The 23,371-nt window shown below is 40.5% G+C and overlaps 2 protein-coding genes across 4 annotated transcripts in view; one reads left to right on the forward strand and one right to left on the reverse strand.

Moving 5' to 3' along the window:
- vps4a (vacuolar protein sorting 4 homolog A) overlaps positions 1-13,696 on the forward strand; it is an 87,855-nt gene extending 74,159 nt beyond the window's left edge. Inside the window, exons 10-11 of the mRNA XM_085913535.1 lie at positions 4,149-4,289; positions 9,924-13,696. Of these exons, the coding sequence (XP_085769661.1) occupies positions 4,149-4,289; positions 9,924-10,025 (243 nt within the window). The 3' untranslated portion in view covers positions 10,026-13,696. The remainder of the gene's footprint in view (positions 1-4,148; positions 4,290-9,923) is intronic.
- Positions 13,697-14,993: 1,297 nt separating this feature from the next.
- The window catches only part of cdk10 (cyclin dependent kinase 10), a 68,231-nt gene continuing 59,853 nt past the window's right edge, over positions 14,994-23,371 (reverse strand). For all 3 annotated transcript variants that reach the window (XM_085913538.1, XM_085913539.1, XM_085913537.1), the window contains 3 exons: positions 21,069-21,208; positions 15,518-15,570; positions 14,994-15,430 (listed from right to left, as the gene is read on the reverse strand). In XM_085913538.1, the coding sequence (XP_085769664.1) occupies positions 15,336-15,430; positions 15,518-15,570; positions 21,069-21,208 (288 nt within the window). In that variant the 3' untranslated portion in view covers positions 14,994-15,335. The remainder of the gene's footprint in view (positions 15,431-15,517; positions 15,571-21,068; positions 21,209-23,371) is intronic.

A 23,371-nucleotide genomic window follows, 5' to 3' on the forward strand; every position in this document is an offset into this window, starting at 1 on the left:
ATGATCCAAAACATAAAGCCAAATCTACAATGGAATGGTTCACAAATAGACGTATCCAGGTGTTAGAATGGCCAAGTCAAAGTCCAGACCTGAATCCAATCGAGAATCTATGGAAAGAGCTGAAACTGCTGTTCACAAACGCTCTTCATCCAACCTCACTGAGCTCGAGCTGTTTTGCAAGGAAGAACGGGCAAAAATTCCAGTCTCTCGATGTGCAAAACTGATAGAGACATAACCCAAGCGACTTGCAGCTGTAATTGCAGCAAAAGGTGGCACTACAAAGTATTAGCACAAGGGGGCCGAATAATATTGCACCCCCACTTTTCAGTTTTTCATTTGTTAAAAAAGTTTAAATTATCCAATAAATTTTGTTCCACTTTACGATTGTGTCCCACTTGTTGATTCTTGACAAAAAATTAAACTTTTATATCTTTGTTTGAAGCCTGAAATGTCGCAAAATGTTGAAAAGTTCAAGGGGGCCGAATACTTTCGCAAGGCACTGTATATTTATTATACATACATACAGTCAAGCCTCAGTTTTCAACCACAATGACCACAGCTTCTGGTTTCCGTTCCAGAAGGCGGTTCGAGAAGTGATTTGTTCGAATTCTGAATCAAATTTTCCCCATTACAAATAATGGAAAAAAAATTTAATCCTTTCCAAGACTTAAAAAAACCCGCCTTTTTTAAGCATTTTTTCATTTGCGCATTTTTGTCCGATCACGCAACTGCAGCGCACCGCCGAACGCGCAACCGTAGCGTGCCTCCGACCGCGCAACTTCACCGCGCTGGTCGCATTATTGTGACAAAGCCGTTGCTGAAATTTAGAAAATATTTTTAAAGTCCTGATGTACTTTCCAAAATTTAAGTGGACCTCAGTGTACAGGGAGCTTAATTTGGTACGATCGCGCAACCGCAGCACGCCGGGCGTTCACTGTCGCATTGCTTTAGGAGCATCTTTGTGTTTTAGGATGGCTTTACTGCTCACACTTGCTTTCTATGGAGGCATGATTAGGGGTTAATACAATCCTCAAAGTAACAAAAATACAATAACAACAAACGGAGTCAGTCGGCATCCAGGCCGTGCGGTCGGGTTTTCTCAGGTCCTCTCGGCTCATCTCGCGAGGTTTGACCTCCGAATTTCTGTTCGCCATCAGAAGCAAAAAAATCTCGAATTTTTTGTTGGAACTCCGATTTGTTCGAGAACTGGGACGTTCGAAAACCGAGGTTTGACTGTATGTAAAACACTGTTCCCACTGAAAATGCAGGGGAGTTTCTCTAGTTTGTTGTATTAAAAAAAAAAAAAAAAAAAAAAAGCGTTTTGAAAATGATTTGTACAAATAGCAGGAATTGAAACTTGCGACCATTCTCATTTTCAAACAATGCAGGATGCTCAAGGACATTTGTCAGGTCTAAATATGATCAGACATGAAATCACCTGCTGGAACAAAGAGGAGAAGACAACCAGGATAGATTTACTCGCGAGGAGAACGATAAAGGAAGCTCAGTTACAATATCCATCTATTCTGAGTCCCAACTCCGCGTACTCTTTTTAATGTTTTGGTTGCCCTGGTTACAGAGGCGTTGCTTCACTAAAGGGAGGGGAGATAGTGGCTGTAGCAACGCTGATTAGCTAAGGAATGTAGTGTGGTGTGATTTAGCACTTAATTGTTGGCCCATGACCCCCGCACCGGACTTGCAGAGTATGTTCTCTTCCCTTAACCAGCTGTCTTCTCCACGGTTGGCCGACTCCTCCTCGACTGTGATCAGATAACTTGAAGAACGTTGAATGTCGCTTTCCTGTGGAACAATGCAACTAAACCTTTGCTAAGTTTATCTTCTTGATAAACCTACACAACACATAATGATAATGAGTAACTAGTCCTACCTAAACATTTCAACACATATTAAGTAAATGTGCGGTAACTGATTTACAGTTCCTTAAACAAACATTGAGGAAATATGAGATAACTCATATGTGACTACTTCAAACTGTATATAACATTTAACAAAAACAGTTTTGATCAACTACAATCTATGAATCAAAGCTACAGTTAACTAAAAGGAATGAAGTCCCTTTAAACTAAACAAACAACATCTCGCCTATGCAAAGAAGCTCTGCTCATTGTTAGTGAAGACCTCTTACAAAAACAAACACAAAAGTAACATAAGAACAGGAAGGATACATAAGGCTGACGGGGATCAAAAGACATTCCTTGAATTGAATAGAAAGTACTTAGTTCAAAAGAGAGTCGTAAACTCATAAAAGATAAGGCCTCCAGGTCTGGCAGGCCAAGGCTCCCCCGAGATTATTCCAACAACATTGATGCACCATATATATATACACACACACACACACACACACACACACACACACACACACACACACACACACACACACACACACACACACACACACACACACACACACACATATATATATCATCGTCCCCCCAGACCCCTGGCTACTTTTCAGTGTTTTTTCACATTTGCCATTCCCATGTGCGACTCACTTGTTTCGCTCGGCATGATTTTAGTGTAGTGTGTTAATCTAAAGGTGGGCAGTTTGCATCGCTTGACATGTAAAACATACCAAAAATAAACCTGCAATACACCCATGACCCCTAGCGGCCAACAAGAAACATAACGTGCTATATCATCCAATACAAGAGTGTATAAATACATATCGCAATTATCGGACTATAAGTCGTGGTTTTTTTCATAGTTTGGGTGGGGACTTATATGTGATTTTTTTTCACAAATTTTCAAAATTCAAAAATCCACGATGTAGTGAAACTGCGATCAACGAACCGCGATGTAGCAAGGGATTACTGTCATTTAAACTGCAAGTGACGTCAGCAGCGCGGCGGTTATTTACATAAAGGACAAAGGATTCGATCACGGGATGACGAAGATGACGAAGGGCCCCACGTTTGAAGGATCTAATGATTTGGACTGACACAAGGTTTGAAAAACGTATTTATGTTCTAGTTATTTTATACATTTTATTTTGTGTAGCAACTTGTCTATGTTTTTATTGTTACAGTTCAGTAGTTTTTGGCTCGTTGAACTCTTGTTTTATTAAATAAAGAGCCGTTTACCAAACCCACGTCTTTCCTGGTACTTTGTTAACGCTACAATATAGTTACATACTACTGTGCGGCGCGCGCGCAGCGTTGACATAAAGGACAAGGAATTTGATCGCTGGATTTAATGATTAGGAGTGACACAGATGGTTTGATAATGTTGTTATTTGAAATATACTTTATTTATCGTTATATGGGTCTGTGGAATATTTAGAAATCCAACTTATAACGAGTCCGACGTCAGCGGCGCGGCGCACATGGGGCGGGATACGCGATATTGTTTACATAAAGGACGATTGATGGATTTTATGAATTGGAGTGACACAGATGGTTGTATAAACGTGTTATTTATGTAATAGTTATCAGAATAACTGAATGTTACGTCAGGCCCGTTCTCAGATCCTCGTTTGTGTATATGTCACGTTAGCATACCGTATCGTTTAGCCTGTTGTTGCTGGTTCATGTCTGTTCTTGGTGATGGATTTTGACAAATAAATATGCCCCAAAAGTGCGACTTATACTCCGGTGGGACTTGTATATGTTTTTTTCACTTTATTGTGCATTTTATGGCTGGTGTGACTTATACTCCGCAGCGACTTATACTCCAAAAATTACGGTAAATAAATACATATACTGTGCATACTTTATTTCACGGAGCTTCGTTTAGCGCAGGTGGTTCTGGAACGCATCTGCCGCAATAAAATGGGGATCACTGCATACCAATTTGGGTCGCTGTGTCAAACAAAGTAGAAAAATTACATTATACAGCAATTTAAGACTATATGAAGCTGAGATATAACCTTTTCCTTGGGGGCCATTCTGGACTTTATGCATACCAGCTTGAACTTGTATCCATGGATTTTTGTAAACCTCAGGCACATACCTGACACCCTTGCTAAAAATCCTAAACTTTTCCACAAGTGTACAATTTTCTTCATAGCTGCTCACACCTCTCGTTTTTAATGTTAGTTTTGTCTGATTCAAGTCATTTCTGTGACCACTGTGGGGTTGTCCTTTACAATGGAATTTTGTTCACATTATATTTGTGTATGACCCCTGCAGGTTCGTGGCCCGTCCCGCAGCAACAACCATGTTATGGTGGACGACCTATTGACGCCTTGTTCACCTGGTGACCCTGATGCCCTTGAGATGACCTGGGTGGATGTGCCTAGTGATAAGCTACTTGAGCCAATAGTCTGCATGGTGAGCTATGTACACATTTCAGGGTTTAATACACAAGACATCCCAGTGAAGAAGGCTGGTTTACGCTTCCGATTGTGAGGGGGACCCAAAGTTCGGAAATGAGATTTGAAATTACCGTAATTTTCGGACTATAAGTCACGTCTTTTGGGGTTTGGGTGGGGGGGCGACTTATATGTGATTTTTTTTCATAAATCTTCAAAATTCAAACATCCGCTATGTAGTGAAACTGCGATAAACGAACCGCGATGTAGCAAGGGATTGCTGTCATTTGAAATGCAAGTGACGTCACCGGCGCCGCACAACGGTTGTTTACACAAAGGACAAAAGATTAGATCACGGGATGACGAAGATAACGAAGGGCCCCACGTTTGAAGAATTTAATGATTTGGAGTGACACAAGGTTTGAAAAACTTATTTATGTTATAGTATATGATATATTTTATTTCATGTCGCAACTTGTATATGTTTTGATCGTTAGAGTTCAGTAGTTGTTGGCTCGTTGAACTCTTGTTTTGTTAAATAAAGAGGCGTTTACCAAACCCACGTCTTTCCTGGTACTTTAACGCTACAATATACTAGATATGTGCAGTGCGCACGCGGCGTTGTTGACATAAAAGACGAGGAATTTGATCGATGGATTTAATGATTAGGAGTGACACCGATGGTTTGATAATATTGTTGTTATTTGATAGTTATTTGATATATACTTTATATATCGTTATATGGGTCTGTGGAATAATTAGAAATGCAACTTACCGACGTCAGTGGCACGGCGCATACGCGGCATTGTTTACATAAAAGACGATCGCTGGATTTAATGAATTGGAGTGGTGACAAAGATGGTTTGATAAACGTGTTATTTACGCGGCATTGTTTCCATAAAGCACATCGATGGATTTAATGAATTGGAGTGACACAGGTGGTTTGATAAACGTGTTATTCATGTAATACTTACTTAAATAACTCTGAATGTTACTCGTTCTCAGCTCCTCGTTTGTGTATATGTCTCGTTAGCATACCGTATCGTTTAGCCTGTTGTTGCTGGTTCATGTCTGTTCTTAGTGTTGCATTTTGACAAATACATTTGCCCCATAAGTGCGACTTATACTCCGGTGTGACTTAATTGGTTTTTTTTTTCACTTTATCTTGCATTTTATGGCTGGTGCGACTTATACTCCGGAGCGATTTATAGTCCGAAATATAGGGTAAATGAAGCAATGCATAACGGTAATACTTCAGATTCTGTACTATCCCGAGGTATGGCAACCTCAAATGTAGTGTTGTTATTGCATACTGCTGTTATGGCAAACTTTTACCTCGTAAAATTTGAAGTCTTTGCTTATTGTCATCGTCATGAACCCTATCAGCTATAGTAGCCATAATATTAGTTTCTCAACCACCACTTCCTTTCCTTCTTATATTTGGTCCATTGATAATTTCAAATGGTTTTCATGCAACTCTTCTAAACGCCCTCGATTCCGTAGCGCTTTTAAGACATAAAACCTGCCCTTAGAGGCTTACTCCGTGCTTTTGAAATCTCACACAGCTTCAGCGTAAATGGCGTGCAACTTGAGATTTTTCTTCAAACAGAAATACAAAGAAGCGCTCGTTATAGCTCAAATAAACTATTATTATTATTATTATTATTGGGGAGGAAGCTAAAAGGAACTAAAAGATGCTGTCTGGATTCTTCACCGGACAAGATCTGAGGTGGCCCAACTGCATGGCAAGTGCTGCCATGATGATTGGTGATTTCCTGCTGCGCTTCATCAGATTGATGTTTTTGTTTGTTTGTTTTTTCCTTGCCCCCCTCCCTTGGGGGTTAAGATTAGAGGATGTTAATATTTGTCAACTGTGGCCATGTGAAGCCCTTTGAGACCTTTCTGTGATTAAGGGGCTAAAGATTTAGGTGAAACAGAACCGGAAATGCTTCTTAAAAAAAAAAAAAGGCTTTGGGGCACTCTAGAGCGTTTTTTATTTATTTATTTATTTATTTTTTTTAAACTTGATCCTAACTAAACTGCTTTTCATTCCAGGTCTGATGTGTGTTAGCCTAGGTTTAGACCCTCCAAAAACACCATAATTTTTCTTTGTAAACAGCGAATTGCCACAGCAACAGCAAGCAATAAAATGAAGCTTTCATAACTATTCATCCCAAACATGTTTAGATGAAACACCCAAAGTTTGAAAACCATCTAAAAAAAATCTCTAGAAGTTTGTTAAAATATCCATCTTCTTCCGCTTATCCGGGGTCGGGTCGTGAGGGCAGCAGCTTTAGGAGGGACACCCAGAATTCCGTTTCCCCAGCAACTTCGTCCAGCTCATCCCGGGGGATCCCAAGGCGTTCCCAGGCCAGCTGAGAGACATAGTCTCTCTAGCACGTCCTGGGTCGTCCACTGGGTCTCCTACCGGTGGGACCTGCCCGGAACACCTCCCCAGGGAGGCGTCCAGGAGGCATCCTAATGAGATGCCCGAGCCACCTAATCTGGCTCCTCTCATTAAAAAAAAAAAAGTCTGTTGCGTGAAAGAACAACTCTTTCTTCACATTTACAGAAGTCTTGTTAAAATATGACATCTGTAAATGTGAAGAAATAGTCCAAAATTGTTCTTTCACGCAACAGACTTTTTTGGGGGGGGGATTATTTATTTATTTTTCATTTTGAACAATTTTGGACTATTTCTTCACATTTACAGAAGTTTTGTTAAAATATGACTTCTGTAAATGTGAAGAAATAGTCCAAAATTGTTCTTTCACCTTTTTTTTCACTTGTGTATGGCAACTTTAAAATATAAAGTTTTCATCCAGGCCCAATGTTTCTGTAAAATGTTGTGCGTTTTTGTTCGCATTCAGTTCTCAAACATGTGAGTCTTTATGGAGAATATTACTAAGAATTTCTACAAAAATGATAGGGTCCTTGAAACGTTCGCTGCTTGTGCCTAATAATTATGACAAAAATTTCTACGAAACTAAGGTCCTCCAAGCATTATAAATTGAAGTCGTACAATTGAACTGTATGTATAATTATTTTTATCCGATTACATAATATGCAGCAATAACTGTTAAATTCTAATGTTCTTGACAAAATGTAAAAAATATGGCAATTTAGACAATTATTGAAGTGAAGTTCTATAAACTCAGTGATTCGATTACTGGTTTGATCTATAACATGCAATGTTAATGAAATGGAGAGGGATGCTACACTGCTCACAGGCTGGTCTTGATCTAGTTGGCTGCAGGCTAGAAAGGAAGAGCTGCATGTGAACAAGAGTGAAACGCATTGATCGACATATCGATCGATTGTTTTTCCATGGAAATTGATGCAAGAGAAAAAAAAAACACTGCCAGGCAGACCACTGAGCGTGCTCGTAGCCTGCTTCCTCAAAATAGCGTATTGGCCCGAATATATGATGACCCTGATTATAAGACGACCCCCTCTTTTTCAAGACTCAAGTTTGAAAAATACTTTTTGAACACCAAATAAAATTTTTATACAGAAAATAATTGCAGGACATCTGAAATAAATATTTATAACAATATAATCGAAAGAAAAAGCATATTATTTTGCCTCATTCAAATCATGCAAACATTCTCTATCACGTCTTAATATCTGAACATTTAAATATATAAAGTGCAATCATATTTTTAAACTAAAAATGCAATTTCTGGAGAAATTGCGTGTGAAGGCGAAATAGTACTGCGGAATGATTTTGGAATGAGTTGAATTTCTCGAGAAACGTAGAATTTAGAGGTGAAAAACGGAATTTTGGAGAATTTGGTGGAATTTCAAATTTGAAAATGTGAAATCTATGGGAAATTGGAATTTGCGGAATAGGGAGGAAAAAGATGAAGAGTTGAAAGTCGGAATGGGTTGAATCGGTGGAAAAATGTGGAAATTAGAGATGAAAAACGGAATTTTGGAGAATTTGGTGGAATTTCAAATTTGAAAATGTGGAATTTATGCGAAATGGGAATTTGGGGAATAGGAAAGAAAAAGATGAAGAGTTAAAAGTTGGAATGGGTTGAATCAGTTGAAAAGTATGGAAAATAGGTGAAAAACAGAATTTCGGAGAATTTGGTGGAATTTAAAATAAATATAAATATTTCGGTTAAATTTGGGTCACTTCCGCTTTATTTTGGTCACTTTCGGTTCAATTTAGGCCACTTCCGGTTCAATTTAGGCCACTTCTGGTTTAGCTGAGGTCACTTCCGGTTTATTTGGGTCAATTCCGGTTGAATGTAGGCCACTTCCGGTTTAGCTGAGGTCACTTCGGGTTTATTTGGGTCACTTCCAATTCAATTAAGGCCACTTCCGGTTTATTTGGGTCACTTCCGGTTCATTTTGGGTCACTTCCGGTTTGCCTGAGGTCATTTCCGGTCTATTTGGGGTCACTTCCGGTTCATTTGGGGTCACTTCCGGTTCATTGGGGGTCACTTCCGGGGTCCCTGGTGTCACTTCCGGTCCAATCAGGGCTCATTGGGGTCACTTTAGGGTCAATCCAAGATGGCCGCCACATAGTGGAAGTGGGGGTCAAGGGGGTGAATATGGGAAGCATAAGGTGAATAAAGTTGGAATGGGTTGAATCGGTTGAAAAAAGTGGAATTTAGAGGGAAAAAACGGAATTTTGTAGAATTTGGTGGAATTTCTAAATTGAAAATGCGGAATTTTGGGGAAGTGGGAATTTGGGGAATAGCGTGCAGCCGAGGGTGGAGGGGGGAGAAAATTCAGGATCCTGACAGCTTGGAGTATGAAGCTGTTGGCAAGTCTGGTGGTGCGGGAGCGCAGGCATCGATACCTCTTCCCAGAGGGCAGAAGATCAAACAAAGAGTGAGCGGGGGTGACTCACATCACACACAATCGCGGTCGCCTTGCGGGTGGGACGGGAGGTGTAAATGTCCTTCAGGGATCTTACTAGCAGTGTTCACTATGCGCTGCCTTCATGTTGTATTCAGTGTGTGTGTGTGTGTGTGTGTGTGTGTGTGTGTGTGTGTGTGTGTGTGTGTGTGTGTGGTTCTGCGACAGAAATTCAGCATGTAAGTCAACGCTCACCTTCTGACGTCACACACCACTAGTAGATGGCACAGATTAGATAACTAACTGTGCGTAACGGTTCCGCTATACTAAATAACCATAAATGAAATACTCTCGGCAACACATCAAACATAAGTCATCGAGACAACAAAATAAATTTGCTGGCGACCGTTAGTTGGCGTGCCGCTGCATAACGGCTACTTGTACGATGCGAGGCAAACTTAAAAGGAGCGCGCCAAAGCTATCAATCAAACGGCGCACACACAAAACAAACGGCACAACAATAGACAGTAGTATACTCACTCAATACCAACCTTTAACTTACCGCTGCGCACAAGCTCCAACAATCGCGATAAGATGAGGTAACTCACGCGAGACTTAAGGCGCGGTGACGTAACTTTGCAACATTTTAACATCTGGGCTTCCCGAATAAAAATGCTCCCCCTGCGGCCTGATTCCAGTGATAGTAAGTTGGCTTGTGCTATAGCATTCCTGGACTGCTGTAAAAGTCCTTGACAGCTCCCTTAAAGTAATTTCAAGATAAGAGTGAGAACCTTGAAATTGTGCAACAAGATAGTTATGTTTTTCTTGTTTCCACTTGCAGACGGACATGCTGCAGTCTCTTTCCACAACTCGTCCAACAGTCAACACTGAAGATCTGCTCAAGGTCAAGAAGTTCACAGAGGACTTTGGGATGGAGGGCTGAATGACAGATTTCCCCAACGTTAAATGAATCAAACTGGCCCTAATATTCTTATCATTGTACCATGTACCTGTACTATAGCAGGGGTCGGGAACCTATGGCTCGCGAGCCAGATATGGCTCTTTTGGCGACGTTAAAAACTTTATTAAAAAGAATACATTAGTACACTCAAAAAATCGTTGGTCTTAATTAAAATACATGCATTGTATTCAACCTATCCTTTTTTTTATTGGTATGGCTCTCAGGTGCAATAATTTTTTTTTTAATGGGCATTTATGGCTCTGTCTGCCAAAAAGGTTCCCAAACCCTGCTCTATAGCCTTACCTCACCTGACTGCAATTAGTTTATTGCCTTTCTTGGATTTGTTCAAGAAAAGGGTCTGCTCAAATGCCCAAAATGTGTTATTGACCGTTCAAACATTAAAAAACATTACATTGTGCTATGGATAGGCAAGTCCCAAGCCTTTTTTCAAGGACTTTGTAATTGCGCGCTTTTGTGGCAGTTTTACGATCAGGAACTAGAAATTAGAATAATAGAAAATGCCATTAGCTTGATGTAATTTAACTTTGTTGTACTGAAGATATACAGGTACCGTTTTTTTTGGAGTATAAGTTGCACCGGAGTATAAGTCGCGCCAGAAATAAAATGCACAATAAAGGGAAAAAACATATATATGTCTCACCTGAGTATAAGTCGCATTTTTTGGGGGAAATGTATCTGACAAAATACACCACCAAGAACATATATTAATAGGCAACAGGTTGAATGGCGAGTGTCACATAAAACACAAAAAAGGAATTGAAAACGTGGCTGATGTAACATATTAAGAGTTGTTCAAATAACTATAACAAAAATAAGTTTATCGAACCATCTGTGTCACTCCAAATCATTAAATCCATCAAAATCTTCTTCCTTTGTGTCACTTATAAACAACTCCGCTGACTCCGGAAGCAAATGCGGCGCTGATGTTAGACTCGTCGTCAGTTGCGGTTCCAATTATTCCACAGGCCTATAAATTATATATAAACTATATATAAAATAACAGCTTGAATAACAAGTTTATCAAACCATCCGTGTAACTTTAAATCATTAAATCCATTGAAATCTTAGTCCACTGCGTCACGTATAAACAACTCAGCTGACTCCGGAAGTAGATGCGGCGCTGACGTCAGACTCATCGTCAATTGCAGTTCCGATTATTCCACTGGCCTAGAGCGCCCTTATGCGGTTTAGTGTGAAAATAACGTGAATATACAGGGGCCGGCAAAATGATCTGACACATTTGTAGGTTCAATAAAATGCAAATAAATTGAAGAAAGAAAAACTTTTTTTTTTTTTTAACATATTGAGTACATGTAATGTTGTTTTGTTTCATTTTATTTTCGAATGTTGTTTTGGTCTTACCACTGCCACATTTTCTGGAGTTCTGGCGGTGCGAGGTCGGCCAGTTGATTTTCGTTTGAATGCTGATCCACTGGCTCTGAAGTTAGTAACCCATAACAAGATTGTGTTTTGAGCAGGTACGGGATCATGTCTACCAAGTCTGAAACGCAAACGGAACGTCGTCGATAAACGTTTCCACAATGAAAGCGCAATGCTCACCGGTCCAATTCATGTTAGCAACTGAAACAAGACAAAATAATGTTATTCAAAAACAAAACAAAAATGAAATGAAACGAAACAAAATGGCATATGTACTTTTCAATATAAAATAATGGTTTCTTTAATTTATTTGCATTTTATTAAACCTAAAAATGCATCAGATCATTTTACCGGACCCTGTACTAGTAAGTAAGTGATGTTAATGATCAAGTAATAATGTGTTAATAATTTCACATGTAACTTGCTCCTGAGTATAAGTCGCACCCCCTAGCAAACTGAAAAAAACTGCGATTTATAGTCCGGAAACTACGGTATTTCTTTGAGATTATGTCATTGTTTTTTTGAGTGAAATTTTACATATCACAAGTGTTAGGGTTTATAAACTATCTTGATCGTATGATTATGTTGGGATGTAGACTAGAATGATGAACTTTGTTTGAACCTTTTACCTTTTCTTGACTCTGAAAAGTTTAACCATTCAGTTGTTGAAACTTTCCAAATGGTGTGGAAACATCCTTGTTTAGTTAGTCATCTAGAATGCTCCACTAGGTTTTATTTCCACGACCTCGTAAAACAACAAACTGGGACCCTCTGCGCTGGTTAACCATTTGCTGAGGTGACCACCAACTGGGACCCTCTGCACTGATAACCATTTGCTGAGGTGACCACCAAACATGTCAAATGTCCACCCTACTTGTTCTCAATAAATATGCTCAAGTGCCCACAAGTTTATGTGGAAGAGATAGATTATGTAAGCTGTGAGCGCATCATTATATTCATGTGGTGGTGTAACACTGTGAAGGGTCATCATTAATTGTTCCCGATAGGCCCACTTTTCCGACTGGTCATGTTAACATTACCACTAAGGTGCATTAATAAAAATTGACATTTCAGGGGTGTGGACACTTTTTTTTATATGTTGCCAAATCAAGAGCAAGTACTGTACACATTATGAATTTGTGAATATCAGCTATAATAATTACTCTATGAGGCATGAAGTCAACTAACTTGTGGCACATTTCAGGTGTTATTCCACTCCAAAAATATTTGACAACATTCCACAAATCATTCACATTTATTGGTTTTGCTTAACAAGCAGCTTTTTTCATGGTACCCTACAAGTTTTGATTGGATTTAGGTTCAGGGATTCGGCAGGCCACGCCAAAAAATTTTGTTGGTTGTAAAAGATTTTGCTCGTTTACCAGTGTGTATGGGGTCGTTGTCATTTCAAGGGCATGTCCTCTTTAGCACAAGGCAACATGAGGGACGAAACATTGTTCACTCAGACTCAATGTCCCTCGCCTCCTCCAGGACGTGAGAAAAGCTCTGCCGAAGGTGGGAATTGAAGCTCTTTCTGACTGGGAATTCTGCCAGATGTTCCCAGCAAACCCTCACAATAAGTTTGGGCCACCCTGGTCGGACAAGCATCTTGCCCCACCATTGGAGCCAACACACCACTAGGTGGTGATCGGTTGACAGCTCCGCCCCTCTCTTCGCCCGAATGTCCAAAACATACAGCAGCAAATCCAATGACAACACTGCAACGTCGATCATCAAACTGCGTCCCAGGCTGTCCTGGTGCCACGTGTCCATTAACATTTGAACAATGTCGTGTTGTTGTGCAATGTTTATATTTATATCATTCAACTGTTCAAAGAAAAACTTAAATTTGGACACAGAAGAGGAATAATTCGATGGATTTGTGGACAGAGCTTTGGTAATATGCACATTAATGTTTGAACGTGTTATTGTGCAATGTTTGTGTTGTATATAACAAATATATAATACAACTATTCACAAAAATTTCAATTCCGAAATAGAGGACAAATTCGACGGATTCGTGGATGGGGATATGTAAATATGCATATTAATATTTGAACAACATTGTATTATTGTGCAATGTTTGTATTGTATATCGTTCAACCGTTCAAAAAAACTTCAATTCGGAATACACAGAAAAGGAAGAATTCGACGGATTCATGGACAGATATGTAAATAAGCACAATAACGTCCTGTTATTGTGAAATGTGTGTATTGTATATAAAGTTTCCCATATATAAAGTTTGACTGAATACCTCACTGACTGGTTTGACGTTCCCTTTCGCACAGCTACATCTAGTGGATACATAATGCAAACCCAATCAACCCCAGTTGGATGCAGTAGCGTCAATGCACTTTTTAATCCAGTGCGCCCTATACATGAAAATAGTTCAAAAATAAAACATTCAATGAAGGTGCGGCTGGCTTATAATCCAGTGCGCTTTATAGTGCAGAAAATATGGTATTTGTTCTTTTATTTACTGTAAAGTTGTGGGAATGGTTTACGTAGCATAAAAGTATGGAAGAGGGTTTATAAAGCCTTAATTCAGTGAATGAATACATAAATAAATATACTGTTTATATTGATTTTCTGTTATTGCATGTGGTTCAGTGGTTCTGGAGGTTCTGGAATGCATCAATTATCGAGGGATCAATGTACGTCCTATTTGCTCAAAGGGTTTACAGCTTCAGGAGGTTAAAACACAAAGTTTGCTCATTTTCAAAGTTGGCAAATTTTCATGAACTGTTTCCCAAAAAAACAACACTAAGTGTGAGGGTGTAAACGTGGACATTTATGAAATTTAACTCACATATTAGGACTGGCAAAATCATTAATTATTCATTAGTTTAGTGCGTAATTTTAAAAAAATGTAGCACCCTTGAGAAACCTTTAACAAAGCAGCTGCGTTTGTACGTTTCACCTTGAACAATGAAAATTTGGTGGTGTGTTACAGCCAAAGACCTACAAAAACATCTCTTGAAGCCATTTACTAAACCTAACAGGAAGTTCACTGTTTTAAAATTTCTTTTGTCATTTTTGGCTTTTACAGAGGTCATATAGTATTAAAGAAGTATTCCTAGAGGTTTTATCAGTTTCTCATGCTTCATCTAAAGTCATGACAAACAACCCAACCAAAGCGTTTTATTTTTTCCAATACTGTTGCTGCGGCAACACACAGTTTGCCTAAGATTTTTTTGATGGTCTTAACATTCGGCAAAACATATGAAAGTTGGTGCACACATCACACTGGGTAGATTGTTATTTTATAAGTTTATTGCACCTTAAAAAAACAGATTAGTTGCGCCCTCTACATGTTTTTAATGAAACAGTACCTGTTGAACATTTGACCAAGATGTACCAAAACTTGGTGAGATACAGGTATGTAACAGCCTAAGTCATACAACAAGTCTCTAGACTCAATAGGAAGTCATCCAATTTCTATTTCCTTCGATATTCTGCTTCGCTCTTGGCTTTTCATTGAGGTCATATTTTATCAAAGTAGGCTTTAATCTGATGGATTTCAATTTAAAAAAAATCGAATTCCTTGCTTTTTTATTTTATTATTTATTTATTTATTTTTTATTTACTAGTATGCCAACAAGCCCCAAAGAGCTGCGAGGGCCTTTAATAGCTGCTCACGGCTCTAGTTTATTTTATTGTTTATCTCCATTCATTTCTTTCACTATTCCTCCAAGCCAACAGCATAGAGCAGAGTAGCATAAACTACAGTACAGACCAGTACAGTACAGTGCGTAGTTGGCAGTAAGCATTTTGATTGATTGAATGCAAAAATCTTCAGTGAGTTTATTATTCTAGGCAATGTAAGAAAAACACTCCATTTGCGTGTTGAATAAAAGTTGCATGCTGCCTGTTTCAGGTCTTAATCTTGGTTACACTTTGGTGCGTTTTGAGTGGCTCTCTGGCTGATAAGCAGCACGTTTGTTTCGATGGTGAGGGAAGGTCGGCATCAGGTCAGGCTCACAAGCTGCACATCACAGAAGAGGAAAAGAAACAAGATTAGGAGAAGACAGGAATGATTTAAAGCCATAGTTACATATGAGAGATGACTCACGTAGCGGTTTCTCCTTAAAGTAGGAACTCTCCAAACAATCTTTGGCAATAGCTCTAGAAAAACACCACACAGGACATGTAGTACATGTAGTATATGAACATGAACTACTGCCACAGAAGACATAGTGGCTGTTGTCACATGGATTGCAATGTAATATTAAACTTGAGATGTGCAATAAAAACAATTTTAGACTTAAATATTCGGACAGGAATGATTGGATCAGAATGTGTGGTTAAGTTTGCCTTGTACTGCGGTTTGTGTTAGTTGGGTTGTGTTTCTAAATATTCACATCAATCCTTACATTATCTAGTGCGATTTCACAAGAGCTTATTGCAAGGCATTTTACATATCGAACAAGTCCAGAACCAGTAATCATACATGAAGAAACCAATTGAACATGAGCAAGTACCATATTGGCCCGAATATAAGATGAGTTTTTTTTTCATTGAAATAAAACAGAAAAAGGTCGTCCTACATTTGGGGTCTGGACATGTTTTTTTTTTTCAAACTTGAGACTTGAAAAAGAAGGGGTCGTTTTATAATCCGGGTTGTCTTATATTCGGGCCAATACGGTACTAGCGCAGGGGTGTCAAACTCATTTGCGTCGCGGGCCACGTCATAGTCATAGTTTCTTTTGGAGGGCCATTACGACTGTCAACACCTTATATTATATACAGTATAGGCTACACACCAAATTGATGACTAACAAGTTTTGAAATCATAGACTACTAAAAACTATTAAAACGATAAATAGTAATTTGGTGAAGTTGGACAGCCGTCAACTTAACAGGTAAGGTGCCATTGCTCTTTCTAAAAACAATAACCCTTTTACCACTGCAGTAACTTTTTGAGTAACTTTTCAATTTACCAGGGTGATATGAGTTGGCCCTTTGATTCCACCCACAAAAAAAAAATTACCCGTGTAGCATAGTAAATACGAGGTCACTCAAGATGAGCGTTTACAAATAGTGACAGGAGGAATCAACCGGAGGAATGCTTGAATTACTGCACGACCCGAAAGGGAAGCTCCACTTGCCAGAGGTGTCCTGACCACACCCGTTATAGCAAGCTCATATATATATATATATATATATATATATATATATATATATATATATATATATATATATATATATATATATATATATATTTATTTATTTTTTTATTTTTATTTTTTTTATTTATTATATATATATATGTATATATATATATATATATATATATATATATATATATATATATATATATATATAATATACCATAATTTTCAGACTATAAGTCGCTCTGGAATATAAGTCGCACCAGCCATAAAATGCACAACTAAGTGAAAAAAAACATATATAAGTCGCTCCGGAGTATAAGTCGCACTTTTGGGCCGAATGTATTTGTCAAAATCCAACATCGAAAACAAACATGAACCAGCAACAACAGGCTAAACGATACGGTATGCTAACGTAACATATACACAAACGAGGAGCTGAGAACAGGCCTGACGTAACATTCAGAGTTATTCAAGTAAGTATTACATAAATAACACGTTTATCAAACCATCTGTGTCACTCCAATTCATTAAATCCATCGATGTGCTTTATGTAAACAATGCTGCGTACGCGTATGCACCGCATATGCTGACGTCGGACTATTTATTTGTTTGCATTTCTAATTATACCACAGATCCATATAACGATATATAAAGTATATTTTGAATAACTATCATATTACAACAACATTATCAAACCATCTGTGTCACTCCATATCATTAAATCCATCAATCATCTATTAGGTAAACAATGCAGCGTACGCTCTCCCTCGGATTCGTCGTGATTTGCATTTCTAATTATTCCACAGACCCATAAAACAATATATAAAGTATATTTTAGTATCATATAGTAACAATATTATCAAACCATATGTGTCGCTCCAATTCATTAAATCTATCGATCGTGCTTTATGTAAACAATGCTGCGTATGTGCCGCATATGCTGACGTCGGACCCGTTGCAAATTGCATTTCTAATTATACCACAGACCCATATAACGGTATATAAAGTATATTTTAAATAACTATCATATTACAACATTAGCAAACCATCTGTGTCACTCCAAATCATTAAATCCATCGATCAAATTCCTTGTTCTTCATGTCAACAACGGCGCGTGTGGGCTGCAGCGATCTAGTACATAACTATGTTGTAGCGTTAACAAAGTACTAAAAAAGACGTGGGTTTGGTAAACGGCTCTTTATTTAAGAAAACAAGAGTTCAACGAGCCAACAACTACTGAACTTCCAGCCACGGAGGTGGAAGAGAGCTTCAAAGGATAGGACCGGGCGTGCATATAAGCCATGTCCGAGCCCCATCCACGGTCCCCGGACAGCCACCTGGCCGAGCGCCGGCCTCCGACTTTCATCCACGAAAGTGAAAGAGAGCTCCCGTTCAGAAGTAAAAGCCATAATAGTTTTTCAAACCTTCTGTGTCACTCCAAATCATTAAATCCTTCAAACTCTTTGTCTTCAGTGTCACAAACAAAGCCGTTAATGATGCCGGGAGTACGTGGGGCCCTTCGTCATCCCGTGATCAAATCCTTTGTCTTTTATGTAAACAACCCCCGTGCGGCACGGGGGACGTCACTTGCAGTTCAAATGACAATAATCCCTTGCTACATCGCGGTTCGTTTTTCGCGGTTTCACTGAATCGCGGATTTTTGAATTTTGAAAATTTAAAAAAAAAATCACATATAAATCGAGTATAAGTCGCCCCCCCACCCAAACTATGACAAAAACTGCGACTTGTAGTCCGAAAATTACGGTATATTAGAATTAGATGAGAGTAGATTTATATGAAAAGATGTGACGAAAGAAGCGCCTAAATGCTGCCAAAAATAAAGATGACGTTGCGGCAGGCAAGGGAATGCTCGCAAGTCGCTGAGGTTGACGTTGCCCGGCCAGCTGGCCTGCCGCTACCCCCGTTTTTCGCAACGGATTTACACGATTCAGGAAAATGATACTTTAGACGGAAAAAAAAACGGAAAATTCTCATCCCAGATCAAACACTTGCCCCTGTACTAGACTTTTGATCCGCAGTTTGTGGGTGAAAAAAGTTTGGCTGAGTTTTCAAATTAGCTGTCAACCTCTCCGCTGTAGCTGCCCGTTCATGTGTTGACTGCTAGTGTAGTTAGCATGGGGTGATGAGACTGCGTACAGACAGGAGGTGGAGCGGCTGGTCCACTGGTGCAGCCAAAACCACCTTGAGCTAAACCCGCTCAAGACCGTGGAGATGACAGTGGATTTCAGGCGAGACCCTTCACCACTTTCACCCCTCACTATCCGCAGTAATGCTATTCTCTCCACAGACACCTTCAAGTTCCTGGGAACCACAATCTCTTAGGACCTGAAATGGACCGGCCACGTAGACTCTGTCCGGAAGAAGGCCCAGCAGAGGCTGTACTTCCTGAGACAGCTCAAGAAGTTCAACCTGCCGCGGGTGTTAGGGTTTACAAATTATCTTGATCGTATGATTATGTTGGAATGTAGACTAGAATTATTAACTTTGTTTCAACCTTTTACCTTTCCTTGACTCTGAAAGGTTTAACCATTCAGTTGTTGAAACGTTCCAAAATGGTGTGGAAACATTCTTGCTTAGTCATCTAAAATGCTCCACCACCCTACTTGTTCTCAATAAATATGCTCTTGTAAGAGACTAACGGCAGACTTTGTTTGAACATTGCTGTACCTACAGTAATGTACAAATTCTCCACTTGCAAGTGCTTAAAGGGCACACTGTCTCCCGTGTGGTTCTTGCAAAATAAGTTAGAGTGGGAACATCTCTAACAGCGGGAGTTGCTGAAGACCTTCTACACTGCCATCATCCAGTCTGTCCTCTGCACCTCCATCACTGTCTGGTTTGATCGGCCTCCAAACAAGACAAGCACAGACTGCAACAGACAATCAGGACTGCAGAAAAGATAATGGGAATCAACCTCCCATCTATCCAAGACTTGTACCTGTCCAGGACCAGGAAACATGCAAGTAACATCTCGACAGACCCTTCTCACCCAGGTTGCAGTCTGTTTGAATTACTCCCCTCCGAACGGTGTTATAGAGCTCTGTACACCAAAACCAGCAGACACGGAGACAGCTTCTTCCCCCAGGCTGTTGCTCTGATAAACCCGCACCACTCTTAGAGTCTCAGAGTCATTGCTGTGCAATAACATCCTGCTCTCCACACCTTTTGTGAATTGTCTACACTGTTTGTACTATGTGTCCTCTCTGCATCCATTGCAGCCTGGTCATCCTGGAAGAGGGACCCTCCCATCTTTGGTCCCTTCTCAAGGTTTCTTATTTCCCCTAGTTGGAGTTTTGAGTTTTTCCTTGCTCTCCTGGGAGTTTAAGATCAGGGGATGGTTGAGAATATTTGTCATTTGTCATTTTCACTTGTCCTGAGTGTTGTTAGTCACCTAAATGTTGAACAGAGGCTGTGATGTACTGAAGTCAAATTCCTTGTTTGGCATGCTCAAACACGGCGAATAAAAAACCTCTTGAATCTTGAATGCTTCGTAGCAAAGTGACAGCTAATATTGTACTCCTTGAATACTGCAACCGTTTCTTTGCATATCAGACAATCCGGCATTGATCGGACTTCAGCGAAAAAATATTTTGTCAATTTTTTTTAAACACTTGCCGCTCCACCTTTCTTTTCCTTGGGCCACTCATTTTGATGGAAGGATTCCAGCTGAAGGTTTGTGCGTAGCTTTGGCGTAAAACTGTATCTGAAAGCTCAGCACGCGAATCACGAGAATGCTAACATCACAGCCAACATTCAAAATTCGGCACTGATAGAAATAGAGTGCGCCGGTTTTGTAGTACTGAGTCAGTACACGCACTTGTGTGTGCACCAAGCATTCTGACACGGCTTCTGGGAGTAAATGCGAAGGCGGGCGTTTCTCCCTCTACTGGGAAAACGCAGTCATTGCAGGGAAAATGACCCAAAAAATGTTTAATAATATATTTTATCCAGGTTTGGTGGGCGGGATTAAACGGCCCCATGGGCCGGATGTGGCCCACGGGCCTTAGTTTGCCCATGTCCGGTCTAAAATGTCAATCATTCACTGCTGACAGAGTTATGCGAACACATATAATGCAGTACCATTTTGTCAGTCGAACTGTTGAGCTGAAGAGATGTATCTTTTTTGCTTGAGAGTAGCATCTGTTTAATACCTGATGATTTAATTGTATAGCCTCAATGAGACAACAACAAAAACACATGTAGCCTTTTTTAAATTATTCCCTCCTCCTCATTTTTGTCATTGACAGAAATCCGTCGTAGCGACGGAGAACTTTAATCCATGTATGTAGTTCAAATACTCTGGGTTCAACTCTGTCCTAAAACTACCTGTGTGTGTGTGTGTGTGTGTGTGTGTGTGTGTGTGTGTGTGTGTGTGTGTGTGTGTGTGTGTGTGTGTGTGTGTCCGTGCGTGCGTGCGTGCGTGCGTGTTTGCGTGCCTGCGTGCGTGCCTGCATGCATGTTTGCTTGGGTGCGCATGCGTGTGCGTACCTGCGCTGTGGATTGTACATGAAGAGCAGGTTGAGCAGCCTGTGTCCAGCTTCAGACAACCAAGTGAATTTATTCTTTAGATTATTGTAGGGCTGCTTCCTCAAACTGTACTGCCCAATAAGAGGCAGATTAGAAAATCCCTGTGCAACAGACAAATGCTTGAATTTAACACAAACCTAATTACTGGAAGAGTTCATTGCAAAGAAAAAAAAAAGCAACAAATTTGCAACAAAAACATTTGCATGGAGATTTATCATAACACAAAAACAATGAAACCATTTACTGAAATTTCCTGAAATTGAGCCAGTTGCCTTTTATTTGACAGGGAGGCTTTTGTTCAAATTCTTGAGTAAATAATAATAATAAATTATATTTATCACGCACTTTACATTCAGAGGAATCTCAAAGTGCTACATGGCAAGTAAAAACAAGAATACAAAGCAAGGACAAGTATAAAACAACTGGACGACAACCAGGATATGAGAACAGGAATTACGGAAATGCTAGAGTAAAGAGGTGCGTTTTAAGTCCGGTTTTGAAAGAGTCCGTGGATTGGGGTGCCGGGAGGCAGTTCCACAGTGTGGGGGCTGCATGGCAAAAGGCCCGGTTGCCCATGGTGCGCAGCTTGGTTTTCGGAACGTGGAGAAGGTGAGAATTGGATGAGCGGAGGCTTCGGGTGGCAGATTTGGGGGCAAGGAGTTCTTTGAGGTATGGGGGAGCATGTCCGAGGATGCACTGGTGACTGAGGAGGGCGATCTTATAATTAATTTGAAATTTGATGGGGAGCCAGTGCAGAGAACGGAGGATGGGTGTGATGTGGTCGCTTTTCCGCACCCTCATCAGGATCCTAGCAGCGCTGTTTTGGATGTACTGGAGCCTCTGGAGGCTCTTGCTACGGATCCCGATGAGGAGTGCGTTACAGTAGTCTAGCCTGGAGGAGATAAAGGCGTGGACAAGTTTCTCAGCATCTGTCAGGGTAAGTGTGGGGCGGAGTTTGGAAATGTTCCTGAGGTGGAAGAAGGAGGTTTTGCAAATGTGTTTTACGTGTGACTCTAGGTTGAGTTGAGGGTCCAGTATCACACCCAGGTCGGTGACAGTGGCTGAGAGGGGGATTGTGTGACCGGCGAATGAGATGCTTGTTATTGGGCAGGTATGGATCTGATGGGGAGTGCCAAATAACATGGCTTGGGTTTTGTTGCTGTTGACTTGCAGGAAGCTGAGATTCATCCACGCCTTTATCTCCTCCAGACACAGTGAGAGGATGGATGAGGGAGATGGATGAGGCTGGGTTGCAGAGGGTGGGGGGTTGAGTTTGAGGTATAGCTGGGTGTCGTCCGCGTAACAATGATATGAGATGCCGAACTTTCTGATTACATTGCCGAGGGGTAGCATGTAGAAAATGAAGAGGGTAGGTGGAGTGACAGTGTGTGTGTCAGATTTTTTCCCTCCCAGGGAAACGTACTCGGTTCGGTTCGAGAGGTAGGACTGAAGCCAGGTTAGAGCAGTGCCAGAGAATCCAGTGGAGTGAAGTTGGTTAAGGAGGATATTGTGGTGGACAGTGTCAAATGCAGCGGACAGATCCAACAGAATGAGTAGTGACGAGGAGCCTGAATCGGCAGCCATGAGAAGGTCGTTGGTGACCCTAACAAGGGCTGTTTCGGTGCTGTGGCCAGAGCGAAAACCGGATTGAAATTTCTCAGCGATGTCATTGCGGGTGAGATGGGCGTGAAGTTGGGCAGCTACCACTTTTTCCAGAACCTTGGAGAGGAACAGGAGGTTTGATATTGGCCTGTAGTTGGCAAGGTTGTCTGGGTCAAGCGAGGGTTTTTTGAGCAGGGGGGTAATAATGGCTGTCTTCAATGCAGGGGGTACAGAGCCAGACTGGAGTGAGAGGTTGCTGACATTGGTTATTAGGGGACTAATGGCTGAGCTTTGTTGTTTAATGAGGGCTGTGGGGAAAGGGTCCAGGGCACATGTGGAGGGTTTCATCTTTTTGATTATGTCCTCTACCTCCGACTGCAAGATAGGGGAGAAACAGCAGAGAGGCTGGACTGACCCGGGTGGAAGGAAGGGGAGTGGAGGTGAAGTGGAGGGGCCAGAAGAGGAGAGGAGCTGGGTGCTAAGGATTCCGTTGGAGTGGTGGGTTGGTGTTTGAGAAAGTGGTTGATGGTTGAAAAGAGCTGTTTTGAGTTTCCAGGGGTATTGTTTGTGATGTTGGAGTAGAACTGGGCACGTGCAATCCCAAGGGCTTTTGAGTAGGCCTTCTGATGTTCTTTATAGGCCTGTTTGTGCACGGTCAGACC

The sequence above is a fragment of the Syngnathus leptorhynchus genome, chromosome 6, assembly GCF_054491065.1.
Source record: "Syngnathus leptorhynchus isolate UIUO chromosome 6, UIUO_Slep, whole genome shotgun sequence".
NCBI classification, from domain to species: Eukaryota; Metazoa; Chordata; class Actinopteri; order Syngnathiformes; family Syngnathidae; genus Syngnathus; species Syngnathus leptorhynchus.